Source organism: Cariama cristata, unplaced genomic scaffold (genome assembly GCF_000690535.1).
Source record: "Cariama cristata isolate BGI_N322 unplaced genomic scaffold, ASM69053v1 scaffold23, whole genome shotgun sequence".
In the NCBI taxonomy this organism is placed as follows: Eukaryota; Metazoa; Chordata; class Aves; order Cariamiformes; family Cariamidae; genus Cariama; species Cariama cristata.
Window position 1 is genome coordinate 26,902 of NW_009607545.1, and position 27,542 is coordinate 54,443.

Below are 27,542 nucleotides of genomic sequence, written 5' to 3' on the forward strand. Positions count from 1 at the left end.
AAAGGACTGGGGCTGTTATTTTATTCTCATGTTTGTTTTGACTGCAGGCTGGAAATACCAGGTTTACCAGTTACTGCAGCCCAATCTGGTAGGACTTTCAGGTTCTGTTCTGCTGCCCGTGCACTGATGGTTCTAACAGATTAAATAGGAGCGAATGGTTTAACCTCAGTAGTCTGAGGAAACGTGTCCTGCCCTTGGGTCAACTTTGCAGTCAGGAGTAGCAGACTCTACTTTTGTGCAGAGCTTTGTGTGTGTAGGAGGATGTATATTGCCATATTCCCTTCTCTTGTGCCACCATGATGGTGACAGTGACTGGCTCCTTGCGAAGTGTTTGTGGCTACCAGGTATGTTTGTTGATAACATTGCCCTCAATTACTGTCTCCTCAAACTGCAGTGACACACCCAACTGGGCCATGTCGAATACAGTACAGTGTAGTGATTATTCAGCATTCTGTTGGGCAAGGGGTGCAAACACTTTCTGTATTAATAAAATATTTTCAACATAACTTGGACAATATTAGAGTGGTTTGAAAATTTGATGCAACTGTGCCCAGTATTCTACAATATGGGAAATAAAAGTTTGTGTTTCTCAGACTCATTTGTTCATCTAGCAGAGACTAATGTCATATTTAGTATCTGCTTTGGGATATCAGATATTGGAAGACACTCTTAAATACCCTCTCATCTGGCAGTGTTCCTATGGTATTGTGATTTCTTGCCACGGGAGCCAGTCTTGCTGGTGCTGGTGCCAATTTCTGACATTGCTGGTGAAGAGAGACTGTGAAGTACAGCTCGCGGGACATTTCCCCCATGCTGCTCTGCTTTTTATGCTGTGGCATAATTTTGTTGAGTGCTCTTTTTGCGTAGTGTTTTGTTGAAGGCTTTATGGCCTAAGCTTACACATACATCTTGGAGGTTAAATGAACATAACACCACTTTATATTGCTAGAATAAAGGCTAGGCTATAAATATTTTTACAATAACTTTTCCTAGATATCTTTCAGCCCCCACCTCCTTTTTTTGTCCTCTTTTGCTTTCTGGAAGGGGTTGTGACAGATGGAAAACTGTTCTCAATGTGTCCTCAGTCCATTACAGCTTACTGTTTTGAAGAGTTTTCTGTAGCTTCCTTTGTAATGGGCTATTATCAAGGTTCACACTATTCCAAAGTTTTCTCAAAGGATTTATTGACAGAGCTAAAAAGGCATGAGTATCTGTTTGTGTTATGCAGTGATGGATCATCTTTTGACATGTAAGCCCTGAAAGTCGTACCAACTTCATTTATTGCATGATGGAGATGATTTTATTCAAACTTTAAAAAACACTGGGGATATGAATTGGATAGTAATTCCAGGAGCAGACTTTTTTTAAATTTCTAGATTCCTTGGAATGTTAATTTAAGTATTTATTTTACTAAGCAGATATGAGAGGAACTTGCTGAGTGCTGGTGGGATTATACCAAATACAAAATTGCAAATTACAATTTCTAGAGAAATTCTTGTTGGAAATCTGAGGCACACAATAATAATATTTGTGAGAAGTCACATTTTTCATTTTCCATGAAAGCAGCTTTAACTATTCAACAGAGGTATACTGTTTTCATTGTTTACATGTAGGTAGAGATTGAAGGTAATTTGGATTTCTAAGCACCTTTACATTGAGAAAATACTGCAAACGTTTTTTCTATTTGAAATCCTTAAAAGTTGCCAGATATTATTAATTTTTTTAAAAGTTTTGCAAGTAACCATTAGTTTAAATGTTGTATAAATTGTACTAATCTGATGTTCCACCATTTACACTAATCACATGCCTAATGAATTTCACTTAAGATACTGAACATATTTTCTGTATTGCTTTTAGTTAGATCGTATGGCATCCATTCAGCATTCTAATATCTGGTCTGAAAGCATCTACTTTCAGACTGTGCCCCATAGAATTTTAAGTTGAAAGCTTATTGGAAACATTTCTAATGATTTTAGACTTAAGTGCAGATTGAGTAGGAAGGAGAAGGTGTGAATCAAACTAAGTGGCTTCTCTTTACCTTTGAACTAATTCTTCTATTTTGTCACCTGATCTCTAATATCTTTGCAAACTGTGTATCTTCTGTCATTGTTTGGAATGATTCAATACAAAAAGGAAAGGGGAGACGAGACTTGTTCAGGATTTTGCAACAGAGCCATTTGCCATCCTTGTGTATATGCCGAGAGGGGCTTTACTGTTGTTACAACATCTGGATTGCAGATTATTCAGCCACAGACAGTTCCAACAAAAATTAAAATCAAAGCACTCCATGTAGCTTGTCCTCTAACATGCCGAGAAGTTAGTAAGAAGAGAAGAATGTTCTTAGTATGACTCTCATTATTTCTGAAAACATTTAGCCCTAAGTGAGAACACCCAAAGGAAAAAAAAAAAGAAGCTCTATGTGTTTTGCTTTGTTCTGTGCATGTTTTATCTTTTCTCCCTGAGGACCCATTTTTCCTCGTGTTTTTTTTTTTTTTTTCTCAAAACGGTACTTTGATTAGCATACATTATGTCCTGCCTATAAAAAACAGCTGATATGTATAACTGTGGGTTCAACCAATAGTATATTTAAGCGCCTGTTTCAAATATGGGCACAAGGGTTCCCTTTATTGCCATTAAAAGGGAGTATAAACTTTACCAAATGTTGAAAGCAAATCTAGCTTTTGAAAGGCTGCGCTATACCAGCAGTAACTGTGTGCGAGTGTCCCTGGAACCGTGAAAGAGCCATTACCTCATCCTCTGCCTCCAGCTCCGCCTGCCCTTAAACATTCTGGGCACACGTCTCCCTCCCGCTGCTACGTGCCAGGAATCGGTAACTGGTTTGCTCTAACAATGCCTGGGTGCGTGCTCAGGATACAGTCGGTTATTAGAAAATGATCTTATGAAGGGAAGAATTTCACTGGGCGTGCAGCTCCCAGACCGAGCATCTGATATGACTCTGGGTGCCAGAATTTTGATTCCTTCCCCCGTCATCCCCAAATCTCAACTGACCAAATTTTGAGGCTGAAAAATGTGACCAGCTGCCTTTGCAGGCATACAGAGGGCAGTTTGAATAAGGAGTTGGGAAGGCTGCATAGGAACCCTTGGAAGAAGAGTTAAGGAAAAGAGAAGGGGGCACCATCTCTTTCCTCTTGTTTAACAATTCATATCCATCTACTGAATTGGGCTTTGGTAGATCTGTAAATGAAAAATCTGGAGATCTGTAAACAGTATTTTTGTATTGCCAATCCAAAAGGTATCCCTTTTAAAGTAAGTGTGATGGTCAGTGTTTCCCATTTGCAGTCAGCAGTTACAGAAATGGAAGTCGAAGTGCTTCTGTTATGTGTAACTGCGGTGAGGGTGTGGAAGGAGAATTTAGGGCAGGGACACTAGAAAACATCAAGACAGGGACAGTTCCTCAGTTTCAAGGACATAGTCGTCTTAATGTCTCATTCCTGACTACAGTTGCATAAACATGAAAGCAATACTCAGCCCTGGCAAATAGTTCTGACAGAGCCAGCAGGTTTTTCATGTATCTTGTCTCAAAGAGGAGTGTAGTTTGCTCTGCTGGGAGCTACAAACTCTTTTCCCTGCTCTTTAAGAAATGCAGAGATGCAATGGGGTCAGAGGAGGTGAGAAAATCTTCATAGAGTGTTTTGGTCCATTTATTTAACTAAATATTTCCTCCTTTCTTGCGAGGACGGAAGGAGCAGAGGGAAAAAAAAAAAAGCAGGCTGTCCACTGCCAAGAGAGGGAATAATGAGGAGCTACAAAATCTGCTATAGCATGATGACTCAGGGTTGTTTTTACTAGCAAGGACATGTCCAGCTACTGCATTGCAAGTGCTTGGGGTGTGCCTTATGATTCTCTTCACTGTGCTAACTGCTTTGTTCCTCTCAGCTGGTGCTTCTCATACAGAAAAATCCTGTTTCTGAAATGGCTTTAAATTCTATTTTTGCTCCTTTATTAGAATAGCCCAGACTTTCTGCTTGGACCCTTTAGCTGCCTTTCATATACTTTCTACAGTTTTGTAATCAAGTCTGATTCAGGCAATAGTTTTCAGACAAGCCTAAACATTCCGTAGCAGTAATAAAGTTTAATGTATCATTTCCTTAGCACTTTACTAGGAAATGGTGACATAAAGAAACTGGTTGATCAGACAGAAAGTAATGATAGAACTGTTTAGATCAGTTACCCAATTTTATGAAAACAGATGTCTACAGAGTTTCCTCTCTTTATTTTGCTCCCCCACCAAACAGAACTGGGCACTGAGATCACTTCCTAGTAAATACTTTTGTTGCTGATATCAGTATAAATTAACTTTCACTGTGTGGAGGTTACTCCAGGTAATTTGGTGCAATTGGAAGTAAGCTGTGACCTTCACATCTGCAGCAGTAGTTTTTTTGGTTTGGTCTTGAATGAACCTGAGAAGATTAACATATCATAATATAGTGAGGAGGTGTCATCCTCCCCACTGTGGGAGAGACTGTGAATAACTATCTCCCTGTTGCCACGAGATGCAGAGAAGCTGTGAGAAATGTGCTGTTTCTTGGCTTATTTTCCTGACCCAGGGAATCTTTCTTGTAATTACCAGAAGATGCAATTTACACCTAGTTCTTCTTTCTCTTTATTAAACAGTTGTGTATCATGAGAAAGACACAGCTCAGGCTTCCCACTCAGGTTCTCTAATTTTCTTCCTTTCAGTCCCCTTCTTGCCTTGCTGCATAGTTGAGGGAACTCTGACAAGTTGCTTTGGCACTAGTTTTGGTAGTATTTTAAGGATATTAGTTTTTTTTCTTCTTCCCCAGAAGATTTAAAATAGACATAGCGATTCTCGTAGCTTCATTGTGGCAGCAGTAGGATATTCAGCAAAAGTTGAAGGAAGAAGTACAACCACAGAAACAAAATTAAGCTGTCTGCCAGGCTAAGGAGAATGTTCAACTAGCTTGTTATTGCTAACTTGGCTATTTAAAAATATTTAACTTCTTAAATGATTCTAAGAAAAGTCTTAGATGCTTGCTATTAAAAAAGCCATCCCTGGATTTTAATGTTAAACTAATGCTTAGTTTTGTGACAACTGTAAATATTTTCAGAATGGGATCTCTAGTATCAAAGGCAAGGAGATTTTTTTTTTTTTTTTTTAAACAGAGGGCTGGCATCATAGTTACATTAAATTCTCCACCCCCAACATGAAAAGATTTCTTTGGCAGCAGCACGTTTCTGAACTGTTTCTGTTTGCAGTGTAGGCAGCCTCTAAGAAACGTTTGTAGTTCTGGTTTGCTTGTTTTCCAGATTCTCTCCGCTTATAGACCTTTCAGTGTAGCGTGTGTGTGTGTGCCTAAATGTAGACAAGAAACCAAAAAGCATAGATGTGCCTTTAAAAATACTGAAGTTCTTTCTAGATGTTTCATCAAGCTTCTTATCAGGCTAGCTAAAGTCAGGCTAGCTTTATCCCCCTTGTCTCCAATGGCTATAAGAACAGTACATTTGTGGTTACTTACATTGTGTGAATAAATCCCTCGTTTACCTCAAAACCTTTTGGTGTTGCTGGGTATTGGAAATCTAGACTTGGACAAGCTGCTGTGCTCATTTGCTTATTAATGCTTCCATTTTACAAGCTCTGTTATTGTTTGAGCATCTAAAAGAAAATACAAAGATTTCATGTGGTTTCGGATGCTTTTACCTATTTAGCAAGTCAGAAATAGGGAGGACTTTATACGCCTTTGTACTGTGTTTTTGTTGAAGGTTTCTTTTTGAGGTAGTGCTTGCTATTCTCTCCTCCTGTTGGCCAGCATGGACATAGGCACTTTATCCACACTGTGGCTTGGTTAGTACACCTAATTGTGCAGCTACCAGGGGAGCTTGATGGGATTTAAAAAAACAAAACAGACAAAAAAAACCCCCAAACCACTGCAAATATCTGCCCCCCCCCCAAAACCACAAAACAACAAAACTCATTTTTCTCCTAGTTCAGTTTGTCAGGCAGTCCTAAATCAGCAATAGGAATGAGAGAAGAGGCTGATGCCAGTGCCGGCACTACCACTGAAGTGCTCACCTAACTACAGCGCTTAGGTTTAATGTGTTTGTTTTGCAGAAAGACTGGCTGTACCAGTAAGCCTAGTAGATAACAGTAAATGCTGAGTTTGTGCTGACCCCTTTCTTACCATCTAGGATCTGACTAAAAGCTTTTCCTCTACCAAATTCACTTTTCAAATTCACTGTGGTGTTCTTGCAAAAATAGTATTTCTATAATTTTAAAGATAACATTTTGACTATCTGGGTAATCAAAGCCTTATTTCCCAAGTACCACTAACCTTTGGAATCTGGTGTTACTTTATGTTCAACAACAGCATAAGGTAGTGTATTTGTAACTATGTTTCCTTTTGTGGCTTAAACAGCAATCTGTGTGTCTGCCCCTGATCCTACACTAGCTGTTGGGTTGTGTGAGCACAGTTACTGAAAGCTTTGCCGTGAACTGGCTTGGGAAGTCAGTCAGCAGATGCTGTTACCCTTCCCCTCTTCAAAGGAGGAGCTGTTTCTGACCGTGGCTTTCCTGCTTTTTCAAACTCTGGCAGGTCTTGAGCACCTCTGAAAGCAGAATTCAAGTAGAGGAAGTGTCAAAACAGGGACTGGGATTATGTGATTTTGACAGTCTGTGGAGCTTTAGGGCTGTTTTTTACCATTGGCAATCCAGGTTTTCTGCAACAGCTAGTTGGTGATTATCTTTGCAGGTTGATGATATTCTCACGTGGTGTAAATGATTGTAATAACATCTATCCTAAAGTTGTCTGTCAGTGTTTCTTCCGACCAGGTGAAAGTTAATCGAGACAAATAATGACACATTCAGAATTATAGATAATCTGGATCAGTGCTCTCATCGCTAATTTGCTCATGACAATAGAAATACTAGGAATGCAGTGTTTTCTAAAGATACTCTGCTTCTTATATACATGTAGGTTTTAGTCTAATGAAGAAAAAAAAAACCAACTATTTTTTTCTTTCTACATATTCCTAACTTGGATAAGGAAAAGTTCTCTCAGGAATGTACCAACTTTGATATTATTACCCTATATATTGTTGTTCTTTTCTCTTCTACCCCATACTCCAAAGGAGAGTTCATTCTTCGGACAGCCTCATACATCACTTACATTAGCAAAACTCCTAAACGTACAAACCTTTTTGTGACTTTTCCACATTCAACCTGCATAGCTGTTAAAGGAAGAAAACCCAACTCTTCCTGAGCTTCACAAGCTATAAACCCCCAATAAACTTCCACTCTAATGAGATTTACACAAATGTCAGCAAGTTATATGAACTTCCTCTGAATTTATGCTTTCAGTACTGCATATAGAACTTGCTGAGTAAATAAGCTGTCTCCTTCTAGTTAGTATTACCCCTAGGAAGGAGAGGCATAATACTGACTAGAGGAAATAGCAGGTTTGTGCAGAGATTTACTATTGTCTTGGCTTCTGAGGGACTGGGGTTTTAGGGGGGTGTAGGTTTGGGTTTTTTGGCTCTCTGGGTTTTTAACTGTTGTCTGTGTGTGATTTTGCACTCTTCATTCATGGAATTTGCTTCCTTGTAAAGATAACAATTTCCAAAAACTGCTGCAGGATCCAGCTTGTCTTCAGAAATACACAAAGACAGCATATTCACTGAGTATGACCAGTACTCTCTAAGAAGCATGCTTATTAAAATATACTGGTTTGATCTGTTATTTTGAAGTTTGCATTACTTTCTCCATTGATGTTTTTCCCCTAAAAGTTGCTTTAAGTCATCCTCAAGGGTCTTGTTATTAATCAGGTTATGGCAAATTCCTTGGCCCTTTATGCAACATCTGAGAATCTTATGTAAGTATATTTTTGCACATCCTTTTGTGTTAGTTGATTCTTTTTATATTTTTTTACTTCTTTTCAGTAGATTCCTTTTGATTTGTTTTAGTTGGGTGGTTTTTTTTGAGATAGAAGACATTTTTAAGCTTTATTTTTGAAGCAATCCTGTAAATATCAAAAGTTTTCTAAATATGTATATCATCAGCTATGTAAGGTGCTAGCTTTAGAGGGAGTATTTTGATATCAGTTAATGTATTCAAATCTGAAAATAAATGCTCTGCTTATGCAGCTTCCACGATTGCTATTTATAGACTTTTCATCTTCCCTGTTATTGGTAGGTGTAATTAACAAGCCATCACTGGGAATTTTCCTAATCACAAAAGACTCTTAGTTGTAAGTACAAAACGGTCTACGCTCCATTCTGAGTAGGCAGAAATGAGGATAACTTATGTCAGATGTCCTATCTCATGTTAAATCCATGACCCTTTCATGTCCCACTCCTTTCTGCATCCAGTCACACACTTTAGGAAAATTAGAGTTTGATGAAAAAGAAAGTTTGTCCAATTTAAAACAGCTGGTTTTGCCAGCGGTATAATCCCTGTTTGATTGTGTTGTCTTTTAAAACCTGCCCTTCCAGAAACCATGTCAGCTACCTGGTACTTTTGCCTTTCATTGGCAAGGAGCAAATGAATTTTCTGGTAGTTTGCTGATAGTCAACACCACAACCTACATGTCCTCTTGGTGCATTTAAGAGGCAATTCTTTCATGCTTAGTAATATTTGAAACTTGTGATGTTGGGGGTGACTTAAATTTTTATGAATCTATATAGTTCTTCAGTTTCTCTGAATTTGAAAACAGGGAAAATATTGCTTGTGTTTAAAGACAGAGAGGGAAGGCACCCTTGTGTACATTTTTCTCTTAGCCTATTGTTAACCTTCACTTTTTAAGTAAAATTCCATTGCAAGTACAGCACTTCATAACGCTCTTACAATGTCACTGTTTTCGATTAAGTGCTTTTCCTGGTGAATAAGATAAAGTCACACCTGGTGTGGGCATGGAATGGAGCCTACAACAGCAATAAAAACCCCTGAACCTCCCTAGCTTGTAAGGTGATTAAAAAAAAAAAAAAAAAAAGGGGGGGGGGGAAGATTGTTCTTCCAATAAGCTGTTTGATAAAATTTAGTTCATATTAAATTCAGAAGAAATTTTGTCAGCAAGCTAGACTTCCAGAATAGAAACCAAAATTAGCATTTATGAGTTGAATGGGAAGCTAGGGAGATACTAATTGGGTAAGATAAGAAAATTTTTCTTCCTCTGATATTTAATACCCCCATTGAGCCACAGAAACTTATTTTATTTAGACCTTTATTTGTGTGTATTCCCATATAACCCTTAACCTTCAGAGTTCTCCTGTGAGCCAAATAGTATTCATTTTGGTAACAGGAAAACCAAAAACATTGTAGGCTGCCTTGCTCAACAAGTGATATCCTAACTACTACAGAGTGGTACCAGCTGCCTCTGGCTACTTGTCCTTTATGCCATCCTTCAGAATATAGTCTATTGTAGACTGCCGTTACTTGGGGTGAGGTACCAAAAGACCACCTGAAGCTATATGTTCTGTCATTAAGAATAATTATCCTGCTAATGTTTGCTCTAAGAAATCCTTTATCCCCATTGTAGTCATGACTATCTGAACCTTCGGATAAAGATGAAAGTAACATTATGGAAAGTTACAGTTCTCATCTCAACAGGTAGTAGAAATTCTCTAGAGAAACCCTTTAATTCTTGAATTCTTTATTTTTAGCAGTAGCTCTATGCCAGCTTAGCCTAGGTGCTTGGCTGTTGGCTGTGATCAAGCCACAAGTAGCTCTTCAGTTGAGGTCAGTCATATTCTCTAGGCTTATAGTTGTTTTTCTAGAACAGAACAACAAAGTTAACAGTTTTTAGGGGACAGATTTCAAAATAACATGACACAATTTTATTGATCTCTAGTTGGCAAATTCAGTGGGTAGGGCCATGAATTAGAAGAAATAAAGTTTCTTCAGTGTGGAAATGACTCTTACAAGTTTGTTACTGTGAAGTTTGTACCACTGCTAGTACAGTTTGATTTATGAAATAAAGAAAAAGTAGTCTTCATTCTTACAGTTCAGATTTTTCAGGTACTATTTTCATGTCATTACAGTTCAGAGTTTACATTGCTTCCACGTTACAAGTTTTGTAACAAATTGGACTACTTTCAGATAATCCTAGACTGCAAAACTTCTTGATGCTTCACTTCAGCATGAAGGAAGTATTGATGGGGAAAGAGCTCTTGGCTTCCAGTGTATTGCTAAATGGATTTGTAAGTTTGTTTAGGAGACTTACCTAGCCTGGTTTGAAGTGTATTTGAATAAAATTATTTCATATTGCTGAACGAGAAGCAGAGCTTCTTATGTGAAAATGCAGACCTTGACTTGTGTAAAATTATACAACTACATAGGAACTGATGCAAAATAAATCACGTGTCACCTTTGTGATGATTTTAAATGTTCAAGCTTACAAGGGTGATAAGAATTCAAGTTGTGGTTTAGTACAATAAGTAATGATCCAGCATTTTCTATATCAAGTACAGGCGATCATTGGTTCAAGTTGTGCTTTTTGATAGTGTTCTTTGTTTTCTGCTTTGACAATTGCTGGAGAGGAACTATCCTGGATTTGTATCACTCTGAATTTTATGGACAAATGCAGCTCACTAACGAGGGGGGTGGAGAAAACTATTGCTGTTTCTGTTGAATGCTGTTAATTTAAATTTGGAAAGATTAGAAATTCTGAAATACAACTCAGAAGCATATGAATGTAGCGGTTATGTTACTTAACAAGAAAAAGGCTATTTTTGAGTATGAAGGAGATTCATTTTACAAGATTGTATTTAGAAGATGACCATATCAGTAATCTTATTTCAGATGAAAATAGCCACAAAGCCTGATGCAAGAAATTGAGATTTGAGATTAAATTATGTATATTTTGATTAAATTATGTATATTCTTCTGATCTATCTATTATATATCTCTGATCTATCTATTAGTAGGGTATTAAGTGTATAATGGTGTAATGTAAGAGAGTAGGAGAACTGAATGGTGATGTATTTAGTAATGTTATTTGCAATTAAAAACCCTGAGGAAGGGTTATGGTTGTATGGTCAACCTTGTGTAAAAATAGTACAGTCACCTTGTCCTTTGAAATTGATTTTGCTTGCCTTAAAGGAAATATCTTTCAGGTCATCCAGTGTGCTGCAAATCATTCACTCTTATAGGTGGACATTGTATTATAATTCTTTACAAAATAAAGACAATGATGTAATTACTGGTTCTGTAAAGATATCCCTTTAATATCTTTAAAAGAAATTATGGCTGTCTGTTGTGTGTCAGTGCTGGAAGACACAGTGCACAATATGTGCTGTAAGGGGAATTTTACATCACTTTAAGATATAAGCAGCATTTGCCTTTATAAGCAGTAGATTTTATTGCCAGAAACCAATTCCATCCTGAGCCCTCCTCCCCAGCACACATTTCTTAATATGTTAAAATGAGTAGCTTTGGCTTGCTTTGTTTTGAGATCTGAAAATGGTTACAGCTAAATCTGGAGGTGGCATATAAAGAGATGTAAAATACTGCAGAAACTATGAAGGTGCTTGTCTGAGGGAGGGAAATCTGGGGCAATGGATGTGTTAAAGGACAGGAAAAAAAAATCTAAATTAGATGTTTTTAATTGCTTCTTTCCTAACCACTGTTTTTAATTGCTTTTCTTTGCATGACTGACTTTATTTTTTTCCCTTATTATTTGTATTCTCAGCTTGCAAGTTATACCTCTTCAGATGTTTTTGTTCAATAAGTTTAAATTTTGACAGCAGAGGGGTGGGAGGTCAGGGATGTTCTTTGTTTCTTGTTTTTCATCAACAGCTTTTTAGTTCAGTTTCTGGAAGGTACATCTCTCTCAGCAACAGCAGCATTTAGTAGTTGATGTTGGGCTTGTCTTTTGCATTGACAAGTGTTTTGACTTTCATGCCTGAAGCTGCTTGCATATAAAGATTCTCTTTGGAAGGGTTATGGAGCAGGGGAACGTGTAATAACATGCAAAGATGTGTTTCAAAGCTGGTAAGCTATTAACAGTGAACAGTATGTTTCAAGGGATGGTTACATTTATGCTGAAACTATACTAGCCCATACTAGTAGTATGTTAGTCAAAAGTGATTGGCAAAATAGTTGTAAAATTTTAATCAGATGCCTTCAGGTCCAATGGAAGAAAATTAATAGTTTTGTGTTCTCATTTCTCCTCAGAAAACCTGAGAAAGGAGTCCAGTACCTAATTGAGCGAGGTTTTGTGCCAGACACTCCAGTTGGTGTTGCCCACTTTCTCCTGCAAAGGAAAGGTCTCAGCAGACAGATGATTGGAGAATTTCTGGGAAATCGACAAAAACAGTTCAACCGGGATGTATTAGAGTGAGTATTATCTGAGGGGAGGAGGTAAGCGTATTTTAATGTTCAAATAAGACGTTTCATCATGCTCGAGGTAGTAATAGTCTCTAAATGTTTTGTGTTTATCTCTAGATCTTGTTCTGAAGGAGAGGGAGACCAGATTCTAAGGGTTAAGAAAGAAAACATGCACATGAGCAAATATTTATTTCTTTGCTTTCAGGCTAAGTTACTGTTTTTGTTATTGATCCAGCAAGATACTTACAAGGATTTATATTGCCTGTAGTCATGTACATTTACTCTAAATTTATGTTTTAATTTCATTGGTGTTAGAGTATGTTATGTCGAAGTCTTTTTCTTTCCTCAGGCTCTGTAATAATTTACTGAATGAAACAAAATAATATTATATGCAACATAAGGCTTCATCAGTAACAGAACATGAAAATAATTATTACAGCCAAATGGCTCAGATGTTAGATAAACAGGGATTTCAGCGTGTACAGGCATATGCTGACAAAATCTATACAAACTGTTCTTTTCCAAAAAATTAGATAAACAAAAACTGTTTTAAAAACCAAAGAAATTCAAAGCAGAAAATTAGACTTTGAGCAGATTGGTCATAGATTTCTAAACCTTGTATAAAGAGTAGACCAAAAAAGAAGTTGCTTTATTTTAAGAGGGTATTCATTTAAAACACATATTCTTTTGGGGCTTTTTTTTTGTGTATCCGATACGCTGACCTGTAAACATGAATATGTCTTAGTCCTAGAACTGTTTTCTTCAAGAAATTATGTAAAAAATTCAGTTAGGTGTTTAGCAAAACTACTGAGAATGAAAGTAAAAAACCCTACATCTTGCCCATTAAGGAAGACTAGGAGTAATTCTGACAAAAGTTTTAACCAGAGTATAATGAAAGCTGTACTGAAATTTGCATTGGTCTATAGATGCAGTCTTTCTTGAGGACTGAATGTTGATACATAATATTGATACCATAATATTAATATATTGCAAAAATTTTAAGGTTATGGTGTCATGATACAAAGTGTCTGCCAACACTGTGTATTTTCTTTGCATATTTCTTACAGACTGGTCTCATTGGCTTCGTACTGCAAAGATGTTGGTCAGTCATCCTGATCTTACTATCATGCTGTCAGGACTTACTTATGTATCTCGAATTGCAAGCTTGAACACTGTATTAATACAGCTAATGGCATGTGTACTTATGCCATAGACCTCTTTTAGACGTCTTTTCTTTCTTCCTGTGCCTTGTTAAAGGCTGCCTTCTTATAGTACAATACCCAGCAGAAAGCGGCAGAAGAGCCTCTGTACCAAAGCATGCAGCCAGCTTTACAATACAGAGTAGTAGAATATGGCTTGATTCTGATGCACGAGTCATTATTAGCTGCTTATAATGATCATCTGGATTTTGCAATTACGAGTCAGACTAGGGTGAAGATTTTCCCAAGAGTATGTATTTTCTAATTTTTTAAAAGAAAACAGTAGAGGTCCAGGATGAGATGATTTATAGTATTAGATGATGCATGTTGTGATCTTGAACAAATCGTTTGCCTTCACTATCTCGAACAGACTAGCAGAATATAGGTAAGTGGAAGTGTGTCTCTGCTAAGCCAGATACTGGGTCTTTGATGAGGTGAACTGTTAAAAGTAAGGTCATAAATCACCTACCTACAGCCTCACAACAATCCTTTTATTGAAATTAATCTATTCTTAAGTAAGCTGTTTCGGCTATGCTTTGGGGCTAGGAACACCCTGCAAGCAGTGCGGTTCTCTTGATAGTGTTCTGAACCTTGCCTGCAAAAGAGAACAACGTATTTTTTCTTAAAAAGAGACAATAGAATACCATTTCATCTTAAATATCACATTTACAGATTGGAGGTAAGATTTTGTCCAACTGATAATAATTCTAGGTTGTTACATAGAAAAGGTATTTTAACAGATGATCCTTTTTCTGTTACTCAATTTAATAGCCTGTTTGTTTGTTTCCTTGGACTTCTGCATAAAGGGAAAAAATATTCAAGGCAAAGTGAATAAATTTCTTTAGTATTAATCTACATTAGCTAAAATGTTACTAGAAGAAAAATGTGAGCTACTCTAATTTATCATTGTATAGCTGTACATGTAAGAAAAGGCTTTTAAAACTGGATTGTACTTTCTTTCTGTGATTTCTGCATTACAGTGCTGTTACTTGCCAGGATTCATGTCTAGTTATTTAAAAACTAAAACCTAAATTTAAAGAAAGGACATTTATAAGCATCTGATTTTAAAGTAGTCTTTAAACAAAGTTTAGAATGACATAGTTCACATTGTTGATTATATTCAACTGGTTCCTTTTTTATTTTTTTGTCAGCACTGTATTTTCAGAGCAAGAAAGTAATTATTCCTCCATAAATGCTAACTGAAAGACACGGCAAATGAGACACAGAGATAAGAATTACAGTAATAGTAAGAGAGTATCCAAACAAGATTTTTTTTTTCCTGCATATGTAAGAACATTCCTAGTCACCGAGCCATTTAGTACAGATTATTGTGCTTGCTGCAGGCTGTTTGAGATACGATATTTTGAGCAGTATAAACTATTTATTATTATTATAGATGTTGTAATAAGTGATTGGCCTGGAAGCACAAAAAACAATAATTATTCTTGGCAATGGTACGTCACTTACATTGGCTAGACATTTGTCATTAAAGCAACTCTTCTGTTTAAAAAAATAAGGGCCTGCTTACATGTACACATTCTCATTGATCCATTATTTGCAATCCTTCCTTCACAGCTTACCTACCATTATTGCAATTGCTGCTCAATATTTCAAAATCTCTACAAGAGATGGAAAATGGAAAGGTTTTTTTTGGTCTTGAAATCTTGCCTTTGGTACTGTGTGGTCAGAAATTAAAAGACACAATGGCAATATGTTTTTATCCTAGCTGTGTTGTCGATGAGATGGACTTCTCAACAATGGAACTGGATGAAGCACTCAGGAAATTTCAGGCTCATATCCGTGTTCAAGGAGAAGCCCAGAAAGTAGAACGGCTCATTGAAGCTTTTAGGTATGATGCTGAAATAAATTACTCAGTCACCAGAAACCTGCCATTGTCTAACGGTCAAACTGGACAACTGGGGAAGCTGAGTGTATCTGAGCTACTTCCCTGCTTATTTGCAGTGTCCTTGTGAGCTACATACAACTTCAAATACAGCATGTCATTTGTGGTGATTTTGTGAATTATGAAATAGAAAGTCTTATTTGCTGGTGCTGTTCATGTATGTCATTTGTATTAACATAGTGAGGTTTCTCAATTAAAAGTTCTTTCTGGCATCAGTTGAAAAGATATTGAAGGATTTTTGAATGTCTCTAACGATGTATTTGGATATAATAGTTTATATGAGTGGAATTATAAGACCATTTACATTTTAAAGTATATATGCTCTCGACCTTTCATTAAGCATTTCAACAACAGTGGAATGAAGAGCATTAACTTATTAATACTAACGCAAGCATATTTAATCCTGGGCAGGGTGAGATGTAAATCATCATATGGCAGTAAGATAAAATCAATGCGGTATTCTTACCTGGTGTCAATGGGTATTACTCACCGAAAAAAAATGAAATACTGAAGTTGTTGTAGCTCAGAATCTGTACTAAGAAGTGAAGTTACAGTGGCAGTAGAAAACAAAAACCTTCCACATTCTAGGACTGGCTTATGAAAATATGTGGACGGAAAGCTAAATCTATGTATGGAATGGGAATAATAGCTTGCTCAGCCTCTGGAATGTAGCAGTCGGTTTATTTGGTGGGATTAGAATAGTAATTCATAGCTCTGACAGCTTCTCCTCTTTGCTTTTTTACAGCCAACGATACTGTATCTGCAATCCAGGTGTTGTGAGACAATTTAGAAATCCTGATACCATCTTCATTCTAGCTTTTGCCATCATACTGTTAAACACAGATATGTACAGCCCAAATGTGAAACCAGAACGCAAAATGAAACTAGAAGATTTTGTCAAGAATCTAAGGGGTAAGCAAACTCTTAACAAAGAAGGTCATGAAAGTTTTTCCCTGTAACTCTCATTGGAGGGACACCATGTATCTTCTGGGAAAAAGGCAAAATACGGGGCACTCGATTCTGATTTCACCTGACTTAAAACTACTGTCATTTTTACAGGCTTTAATTATTTCTGGAATAGTTAAAACAGAATTAAGCATATAGTATTTAGTAATTTTTATCTTGTCTTTCTTGAGTGGGTATATTGTCAGGTCCTTTTATTGTCATATATGTATTTATATATTAAGGAACAGAAATCACTATGCCATGATGAGACCTTTTGGAAATAAACTAAAGATTTAAATTCTCAGTGGGGGGGAGGGAGGGAAATCCCAACTCCAAAACTTTCCTGAAAGGTACACAGTAAATAGCACAGAAATTTCATTTTGATTTCTTCATTGATATGTTTTCTGATCAAGAAACTATTTGCCAGGCAATGACACGCCTAAGCTTGCAATTTAGATTGCCAAAAAAATACGGGTGTTTTTTCAGATCTGTATCTCAGATCTTTCTATCCTGGTTCTTTCTGGTGAAAAAGAACAGATTTTTATGAAGTATCAGCTCAGCCAGTGCTCAGCTCTGCCTAACAGGAAGTAGGCACTGTAGACCTGAGGAAGATCATGCATGAGGAGATGATACCTCCTGTTGTTCCTGAGCACTCAAGGAAGAATGGATCAGACAGCATTAACCTTTTATCACAGAAGAGCACTCAGATATTAGAGAAATAAAATGGGCCTGAAGTCCCCATGTCTTTTTTTCCTTTACGGTAGTTTGTGCCCATAGGGGGGGAAAAAGCAGCTTTTACTATAGTTCCATTACTATGTATTTGTGCAAAGGCCAGGAAAATTGCCTGCTCAGTCATTGGAACCCTCTCCTCCTCCTCCCCTCCCTGCTTTTAAGCACAGAATAAGCACAACTTAGTGAACAGTCTCTCTTTTGGCAACAATGGATGTAGCAGCATGGCAGCAGAAGAGGCCTGCTCCTGCAGGCACCAGCAAGTATTGATGTATTGTTTAACAGCCATTTTCTCAGTGATATCTATAAGTGGACTGAATGGCAGAAAACCAGAATCAAGTTGTTTAATATATAAAAATATATTGGTGCATCTCAAATGCATGGCAGTTTGTATTCAGGTGTACATGTGGTACTTTCATTTTATTACAGTAAAAACAAAATACTTGTGGTGTTCTGAAATTTCAGATCTTGAAAATGAAAGTCTTGTTTAGTGATTTTATTCCCTTAGATTTGTATAAGACAGCAATGAATGATCTATGTTTAGCAGATGCTTTAACTTAGCAAAATTTAAGTTGGTGTTAAGATTTTATCGTGAAGTCCACAAAGATTAAAAAAGGCCTGATAGTCATCTCTTAGCATAATACTACAGTTATATTTGCTGTATTAAATACCAAATATTCTCTCTGAGCTCCAGCCTGAATGCCAGCAATTTCTTCTTATTGTAGGCATTTTTGTAACAGGCTACCTTGCCTGTAACTTTAAATGACTGGATCGCAAAGGGTTTTCTGTGGAAGAGAACAGAGGTGGTTTTGCTTGCTTCTAGTTGCAAAGAAACTGCGTTTTATCACAGTATTTTTTATGTAAGCAGTTGTTCCACTGGGTGACAAAATATTCTATTTTAGCTTCTGAATGGGAGATAAGAGTTTATTGCTTTAAAACCTATTTAAAAAATAGACATGCATCTTCCTGGCCTGAGGAAATCCAGCTTTAAGTCACTTATTGAAATTGGACTTCTTCCACTGCTATTAAAAATTCAGGATCGAGGATTCAAGACTGTGGCATTTGTTAGAATATTGACATTCCAATGGTAATCACACAGTGCTAAATAATCCTGTAACTAGACTATTTTGTTGATTTGTTCTTCCAGAGTAAATTAATTGTTCTTGAAATCATATAGGAAATATTAGTTAATTTTACTGGATAGTCATAAAGTTCTTATGTAGGAAATTATTTTATGATCAGTGTTGAGTAATATTGGGACAGAGGCAAAATGGAATGGTTGTTCTGTGTCCTGCCAGTGGTATACTCGTAGGAGCAGGTCATATGGAGATTTTTAGTGTCTAAAGGGTTATTTAACTTATTTGAGCTTTGATGCCAAACAGGGGAAACTTGAAGGGGGTGTGTGTGCAAAATTTACAGAGGAAATTAGCCTTTTTATGGCTTAGTTTTAAGTTAGAGTTTTAAAACAAAAGAACAAACCTGTGTAATTTCCATCAATATCTTGGCATATTGGGGACAGCAAGCTTTTGGACAAAAATCAGTGCTTCAGTAATGAGGAACATAACTTCTGCTGCTTTGGTAAGGTAGGCACAAGGACAGCATCGGAGATGTTAGCTGGCAGAGTACTGGCACCTATAAAACAAAACAGCATAAACAACTACATCAGCAGTCTTAGGCAACACTGGCATTACTGTTAGCAGAGGAAATCTAGATTGCCCATGTTTTTATTCTCTCCTTGCTAAGCCTACAGTGCTGACAAATAACCAGTGTGTGTTAGATCGTTCAGAGCCAGACTGATAATCGAAACTGTTGGCTTCTGCAGGTGTGGATGATGGTGAGGATATCCCACGAGAAATGCTGATTGGGATTTATGAGCGAATCCGCAAACGGGAGCTGAAGACGAATGAGGATCATGTATCCCAAGTCCAGAAGGTTGAAAAACTCATAGTAGGAAAGAAACCGGTGAGTTCACTTTGCACTGCCTGTCAGTCATGTAGGACATGTAGGGCAATGTACAGTATAGAACAATACAGAAGTGTGTTGCTTAGAAGTATAAATTGGTTGATAAATGGCAAAAGGCAGAAACTGTCAAAATAATAATTTGCTATAAGGTTGGTTTTAATTTTGGAGTATTCACAGTGCAGATGAATTTTGTTGCAGTCTGGTATTCATGAGTGATGATGTTACGAGTCTTAAAGTCTTTTCTCTACATGAAGCTTTACAATTCAGAAATTACACTGAAATACCTGCATTTTAGACAGTTCTCATGTTTGTTTCAAGAGAATTGAAGTGTTTTGTTGAAGTGATGTTGTAGAGAATCATATTTCAACATTTACATTGTCAGTTATGGCTCCATAATTTACAAGAGTAATACAGAACTGTTTGTGTCAGCGTCTTTCTCAGCTTTGCAGCTAGCTTTATGAACTTGTATTTGTAAAGGGAGATTGTGTCATTTTGTCTCAGAGCTTACCTGGAAATCAGGTCTCAGGGATTCTAATGCTGGGTTTGAGCATCCAAAGATACCTCTTGCTTTGTTGTGGGAAAAATCCTGAAATACTTTGCTATATAAATTAATTTTCAAAGCATCTGTTAGAAAAGGAGAGAGAAAAGGAAGGCCACAGCATTTTTGCCTTTTTTTTAGGAACTGAGTGAACACAGAGATATTAAGACCAGTATTTTACGTGGCAACAGTGGTGTCTAATGTAGAACGGGACAATGGATACTCGGCCTTCCTGAATTTCAAGTCCTAGAGTCATCCTCTGAAAATCTGTGTGTTAGTAGTCACAAAAGCAGTCCAGAACAAAGCCAAAAAAAGACTAGACTTGCATGGTTTTGAAGTCCTACCTCAGTTTTTCATCAGCTCTGGGGAACTTTACTGCAGCAGGGTTGGGAGATTTTTTTATTAAGAAAAAGATCATGGATCTCAAGATTCTCTCTATTACTTTTAAAGAGCTTTGAACTGTTATCTCTTCTCAGACAAGCCTCAACATGGGGAGGCGGGGAAGGGAATGAGGGACCACCAAAAAATAAATAATCTAATTTACTTCTGTTTCCCAGTAAGGAAATATTGAGGAGATGTCTTGGAAGAAGCAGAGGAGAGAGAAATCAAAATTTCCTTAATAAAAGCTTTTACATATTTTTGAGGAGAAGGGAAATAAATATTGTAAAGTCAGTATTTGACAATCACGCTTTCATATGAAACTTATTTTCTGTAATTGTTTGGGGATTTAGGTTTATATATAGGCTTCTGTGGGAGATGGTTTTTTTCATGGTTCTTTTTTTATTCATGCATGTAGCAATTCAAATCCTAAAACTAATCCTGACCTTGTAAATTAAATGGGATTAAGAAAACAATGCCCTTAATGGAGTCCTAGGTTCAAGGATTCTTCTGTTGAGAGTCTTTTTAACTGTGTGAAAGAAAATTTAGGAAACGGCCAACAGTCTGTATTGATAGAAATATTTGTTTTTACTTTATAGGCATTTAGTCATAGTAAGACTGTGACGTATTTACTTGCTATGATACAGTACTGTGTTTCTCTGAAGTTTAACGAACTTGTATATGTCTTTCTACTGTAGATTGGATCTCTGCATCATGGACTTGGTTGTGTAGGTATTTCTCTCATACTCCTTCAAAATTTTTAGTTATTTTAACTGGCAGCATTTTCTTAAAATGGCAATAGTGCATTCTATTACATTTTAACTTTTGTAAAAAATTGGGCTTCTTTCAAGCAAAATTTTCCTATTGTTGTGGTAATAACACTCCAAGTATAAAGATTTTCTTAAAAATATATTTCCTACAGACAGCTTAATCTATTACCAAGAGTTTTCTAGACCTTTTTTTAGTACATTTCTTATGTATTTCAAATGCTATTATCACTGTAGAAATTAGACAGCTAGTAAAGAATAAACAAATAAGTAAAAGTACAATTGCACCTCACCTTTCCACCTGGGCCTGGGTTTTTATTCTTTCTGGTCCATTTCAGCATTGAATGATACTCTAGAAAGATATTGCGGGTTAATTTAACAGTTCTCTTCTGAAAGGTAGATGAACATAGAAAATATTGATTCCAGATTTAAGTTATAGGCATATTCAATAATAATCCTAAAACTATTCTTCTAATGCACCGTTCCATTTACTTTATTTTCATGATAACTTTATTGCTAGTAGTTTTGAACAAACAAATAAATCACCTCATAGCAGAGGAGTGCACATAGTGCTCTGAAATCTGACTACTTTATACAAATTTAATCCTAGTGATCCCCCCCCGCCCCTGCCCCCCCAGTTATAACTGCACTGTGCATTAGCATCTTCACTCAGGACAATCCAGAGAAGGAACTTTAAACTTTCATTTGTTTGTTCAGTCTTCTATTTCTTGCTTTTTTCTGTGTAAACAATTAAAATCATGCAAAGCTAGCTTCATATTCCCAAGTGAAGTGCCTGTCATTGTTTCATGGATGCATGTCTAGCAGTACCACTGGACTGTAAAAACAAACTGAAGGATGTGACCTTTATAAAATATGGTGGAAGGGAATCTTACCGGACTATCTGTTGCTATGAGTGAAAGCATTGTCTATAGTTAAATTTCAATACCAGAGCTCACTGTAGTTGTTTGCAAGTTCATAGGCTCAGTGACTACCCTTTGGTTTTGTTACCTCACTGTAGCAAATCTCAGACTGCCATGTGCTGGGGAAGCTAAGCGTTGGAGGTAGGAGAGAATGAGAACATGCAACATTTATTCCTGCCACTTTTCACTGAGAACCCATGTAAGCTGTTCGGTTACTAGAATAGCCTGAAAATAGAAACCACTGATTTCTCCAGCATTCTTTAGAACATCAGATTTTTTCTTAAATACCTTCTCCTTGCAAGTTCAGGCAGGGTAATTAAACTAATGCCATAGATAGATGCTATTAGCATTTTATCTGTTATTAGTATAGTTGTTATTGAATTTTGGGGGAAAACTGAAATCTCGCCAAATGACTTGATAACCAACCAGGAACAAGTACAGACAGTGAGTCTTAAACTCTTTTCCCCTCCTTTTATTGCCCCCCCCCCAGCTCATGTAGAGGAAGAAGCAGCATTATCAGTCTTTGTTTTTCTTTGCCTAGTAAATCTCATAATTCCCATGCAGAATCAGGAATTATAAATAAATGTAATATATAAATGAAATATATGTCTAGTTACCAAAGAATAGTCTTTACTTCAAATTTTTAGTTTAAAGGATTTCTTTTAATATTGTTGACAAGATGTCATCATTTGCATTTGAAAGAAATTAAGTCTCACTAGGTTGAAAACAGCAGCTTTGGAGATAGCTTGAACAAATATTTCAAACAAGAAAATGGAAGATTATTCTTGGTTTTCTTGCCGGCATAAGAAAATAAGCCAGAATGAAAATGCGTTTACTTTTTCCTGATGTCACCATTTCTTTGGTATTGGGGAATGAACAAATTGAATTAACTCAGTGGCTGACAAAAAATAATCTACAACATCAGTGTATTTCTCTCACAAAAGCTAAAGTTGCTTTGCATCCTTTCTTCTAATAAAGATAGGTAAAAATGCTCAGGAAAGCAAGCATCGTTTGCTTTGAGCTCCCACTTGCTTAATCTTAAGTTCTTTCAAGGTTTTATTGTTTCACAAATTAAAATTCTGTCCCTAGTAAAACTTTCGTTAGTATCCACATACAGGAATGCATGCTGTTAGAGAATATTTTATATAAGAACTTCGATGAAGTTTGAATGTCATGAAGTTTGTGGCATATAAGTCTTTATTTTTCTGTTGTTAGTCCTTTGATGAAAAAGTCTAACAAGCTTAGCGATAAAAATATTTGAAGTATTCAAAAAAAGACTGTGGGTATGAAAGATGCACTTTCTTGGCTAAATATTGCTATATTAACCGTGAATTTTTGTATTATCGTAGGTCCTCTCTCTACCCCACCGGAGGCTTGTTTGCTACTGTAGGCTGTTTGAAGTTCCAGATCCAAATAAACCTCAGAAGCTTGGATTGCACCAGCGAGAAATATTTTTATTTAATGATCTTCTTGTGGTATGTATTTTCAGGTGGATAGACTTCTAGTGAAGTATTCAGAAATGCCTATCTCCATGAAATTGGTGGCAATTAAGTGCACGACCATTCCTAAAAATAACTATGTATTACCTGTTACTCTGTACTCCAACAATCTTGGGATAATTAAGATTTAAATTTTCTTAATTTTCTTCATTATGTATAATTTGCTTTTAAACTGAAGCCTTTTATTGATTACTACATTCTATTGTAAGAAAGTACTTCAATGCAATAGCTTTTACAAAGAACAAAAATTACCTCCATGTTACCCATTTCCCTAATGGGTAAACGGAGACATTCTTTATTCCGTGAATAATGAAATCAAGTTTCTTGTGGAAGAACAAAATTCCATACTACTTTGTATTGCTCAGATGTTCTATGAACCAGATATGTTCATTGAAACCAGAATAGGATATGTTGAAATGCATTTTACAGTTGACTTTACTTTTTAGTGTGCATTTAACTTGACTCAGTCTTTTGAAAAACAGACATTCAAAACTAGTGACAGCTTGGAATTATTTGGTTGATGTACTCTTAATAATAGGAAAATTTGTTGTACTCTCTTTGGAATGTATTTGGCTGTTACCTGAGAACTAAGAACTAAACTAAATACTTCATGTTTTGTTACAAAAAAAAGCACACTTCAGATGCGCAATTTTATTGTGTGTAATATTTATGTACCTTCAGACCTTAAAACCAGGAAATAAATAAAAAAAAAATTCTTTTGATCATGAGTATAATCTCCTAGTTGTAAATGTGAGCTTGGGTGTAAAATGATGGAATGCTGTTGTCTTCAAGATGCAAGGTTTTTGTCATTTTTTTAGTACTTAATCAGATGTCAGTAGTTTTAGCAAACTGCTTTGGGAGTAATATAGACCAAATTTGTCAGTTCTAGTAAAATGCCATTGCCAAAAGTTAAAATTAGAAAGAACTAGTAAAAATAAACCTCTTGGTTATAAAGAGTGGTTGCCATTCACACTTTAGAAGATCCCCAAAATTGATGGTAAGTAGTAGTATATTACTTCTATTGTAGCAAAAAGTAAAGATTTCCACAGACTCGGAGCTTTTATTGAGATAGGTGCTGTACAAATCATAGGGAAAACAGGACGTCATTGGATGAGGTAGTGTAAGACAGTATTTCGAGGTGCAGAGAAGTGAAGCAGGTTTGGAAGGTCACAGCATGTGAGAATAAGGGCTAAGAATTAAACTGGTGTGGAGAGGTCTGTAGACGTTTCCTGCCTGTAGTCAGACTGTAAGAAAAAAGTGTGAAGGAAAGGGTGGTAGCAGCTAAGTTTTTTTAAAAGGATAATTTAAACATATTTACATTTTTGCTAGCATTTTCAGTGCACAATAAGAATGCAGGGGTTTTTTTTCTTTCTGGAATTTCAAGAAGTAGAGTTCTGGAGAATAGAGAGCACAAAGGCTTTGTATCTGGATAAAATAATAAACCTTCTGGTTAAGAGATACCAATGCTTCAAAGCTAAATTACAAGTTCATATTTTCTGGCAGATTATAGCTCTCTTTGGCATAAAATGTTTTCTTGTATGGTTATTTCACTTTGTTTATTTGATAACTTTCAGGTGACCAAGATTTTTCAAAAGAAGAAGAACTCAGTTACATACAGTTTTCGACAGTCTTTTTCCCTCTATGGAATGCAAGTGCTTCTTTTTGAGAACCAGTGTAAGTTTTTCCTCTCTTTTTAGATGACCATTTTATTTATAAATAAATTAAAATAAAAAATTGTGTGAGTGAAAGGAATGGACAGGACTGGATTCTGAATTTAATTCAACTTAGCCCTAAAATTTAAAACAAGATGAATGTCAGCATAAGAAACAGCAAGACTGCTCTTAGCATTTTGTTGTTGTTGTTGTAGTCAGAAGCCAAATCTAGCCAAATGTGTTGTTTGTGAATACTTGTAAAGAATAAAATGTTTGTAAACAAACAAATACATCCTTTGCTGAGTCAATGGTACAGTTAGCTGGAACTAAACCTATGATAATAAATAATGACTATTATAATGATATGTGTAATTCAAAGCACTATTTAATTTATTGTCCTGATTTATATCTTAATTTTATGCCTAGGTAATGTATACCCATTCAAATATAAATACAAAGCAGCGAGTCTGGATTAAAGTTTGTATTTCCTGACACCTTTTCTTTATGTCAGTATGTCAGATGTTTATGCATCAATCCAATATTCTTTTTATCTTTAATGCTTGTCAAGCTTAGTCTTAGCAGACAAAAACCCAACAAAAAGCAAATAGTTTGCTAGTGCCCTGATTTTAAGCCTAGAGACAGCATCAGTAATAACGTAGCACAGTGCATAGTTGTTTGTATCATACGTGAGGAGACAGTCTATTTGACCAGACTTCATGGTTTGTAAACCAAACCTTGACCTTCACAATAAATTGGATACAGTTCAATGTGACATTCAGTGGTTTCGGTGCTTTTCTGTTGTGGAAGGCTCTTAGTTTTTGCTTGCCCTTAAGAATGTGCTCCAATGCTCATTTCACTCGAAAGAAGTTGCTGTTACTGAGTCAAAGCACCTGGAGATTTCAAAAGGGAAGATTTTGTGCACCTTATAGCAGCGACGTAGCCTGCAGATTATTTATATGCATACACATTTATTTTCTCTCTCTTGTGCACACGTTATGTGACATAAAATTCATTTTTAGAGAGGAAGGCCAAATATTTCTATCCTGGATTCTACTAAAATTAGAATAATATATAATTGCTCTGATGTCAAGTTAAATAAATAGATAAAAAAAATCTCATAAGCATGCTAAGTAGAAACACTTTATTCAAGTAAAAGGGTTGGATTCCTTCCAGTGAACTGGATGCATTTTAACTGAGTCACTTTAGTAGACATAGTTGGGCTCCTAAGCTGAATTCACTATGGTGAATCAGTGAGCTGAGTGTACTTCTAATATTGGTACCTGTTAGGTGGAATGCAGTATTTTCCAGTTAGGAAAAGAGAAATATTCTTCCTCTCTGTTTTGTAAAATTCATATTCTTGGTTTCCCCTGTCCCCAGCAAGCTGTGGCGTATTTTGGCCAGAGCCATCATGCCATTCAGTAAGTCTGTGCATAGCAGCTGTCAGAATCAGCTGATTTCAAGTGAATAAAATTTAGTGTCACTAAAGCAAAAGCAACAAAAATATTGTTTGGCTACTGGTGAGGCTGAACAACATGATTGGTGTTGATGATAGAAGAATTGACTTCTAATGATAGAATGATCTTCTAATGATAGAAGTCAATTACATTAAGGGATGGATGAGCTCCAAAAGGGAAAATAGTGTCATCTATCTCTAGTGAATAAATAGGCCATAAGGGAATTATATTTTACATTTTCAGTTAAAATCACTGACAAAATACAAAGGGTGAGCAGATCAGTTCAGAGATAGTGTATCTGAAACCAATAAATACTTCCGTGTTTCCTGATGCTTAATCAATACAATGTAGAGAAGTATCTCTGGTAATAAAATATTTTTGTTTGTTTAGTATGTGGAAATTCATTCTTTGTTCATTTGTGAAGGTAGCCCATCTGACTTTGAGGTTACCAAGTTTCCTTGTTTGGTTTCATAAACACTTGTTGTGGGGTTTTTTTCCCCTCTAAGACCACTTTCTAGAGCTGTTTGCATATGCAGTTTTAGTGTTCGAAACACTGCCTGGTGTTATACTATGCTCTCCATCTGTTAGCTTGTCTAGCACCAGACTCCTCTGCACTTTTGGCCATTCTGAACAGCAGCAGCTGCAGACAACTTGAGGCGGCTGTCTTGTTTGATGGAAGGTAGATGCGATTATCAGGTGGCAAGGAGAAGCAGATTAGCTACACATTACTCCTGTGCAAGATGTTGATACCAGACGCTAGCAGAACCCCCAATTCTTGCGCCCTCCTTCCCCTCTTGGACCCTTTGAGGCCTGCAGTAGTTGGCACCTTTTTGCACCTGAGAATGGTAAATGAACTTGCTTCACTTATAGTTGTGACTCTGATTTGGAAGTTGAAATCATAGCATTTGCACTTTTTTCTCAATATTTTAAGTCTTATTGAAACCTAATGGCTTTGAGGGAAGAGACTCCTTACATCATCTGGTGATTCTTGAGGGAATGAGTTTTTAGTACATAGGAGCACTTGAACTTCAAGTTGAACACTTAAGTAAATATTTGAGAGCTTTAGCAAATCAATAAGGTCAGGCAGTTGAGTAAAAGAAAACATTGTGAATTAGAATTAACATTTTGAGTTTTTCTGACACCCTGTTTCTACAAGTCTGTGCTTCAAGGAAAAGCTAATGCTGTTTTCTACAGCAGAACGTATCTTCATTATAAGCTATCTTTCTGTAAATGAACATTCTGTCTCAACCAGGAGATGTTTTTGACCATCTGTTGAAATTTGCATTCTCAGATGTGCA

At 36.4% G+C, this 27,542-nt stretch overlaps 1 protein-coding gene across 1 annotated transcript in view; it reads left to right on the forward strand.

Moving 5' to 3' along the window:
• The window catches only part of IQSEC1 (IQ motif and Sec7 domain 1), a gene marked incomplete at its 3' end in the record, with an annotated part of 34,874 nt that extends 10,062 nt beyond the window's left edge, over positions 1 to 24,812 (forward strand). Inside the window, exons 3-9 of the mRNA XM_009696744.1 lie at positions 12,146 to 12,307; positions 15,224 to 15,346; positions 16,146 to 16,312; positions 18,897 to 19,036; positions 20,651 to 20,680; positions 22,989 to 23,114; positions 24,713 to 24,812. Of these exons, the coding sequence (XP_009695046.1) occupies positions 12,146 to 12,307; positions 15,224 to 15,346; positions 16,146 to 16,312; positions 18,897 to 19,036; positions 20,651 to 20,680; positions 22,989 to 23,114; positions 24,713 to 24,812 (848 nt within the window). The remainder of the gene's footprint in view (positions 1 to 12,145; positions 12,308 to 15,223; positions 15,347 to 16,145; positions 16,313 to 18,896; positions 19,037 to 20,650; positions 20,681 to 22,988; positions 23,115 to 24,712) is intronic.
• Positions 24,813 to 27,542: the final 2,730 nt, after the last annotated feature.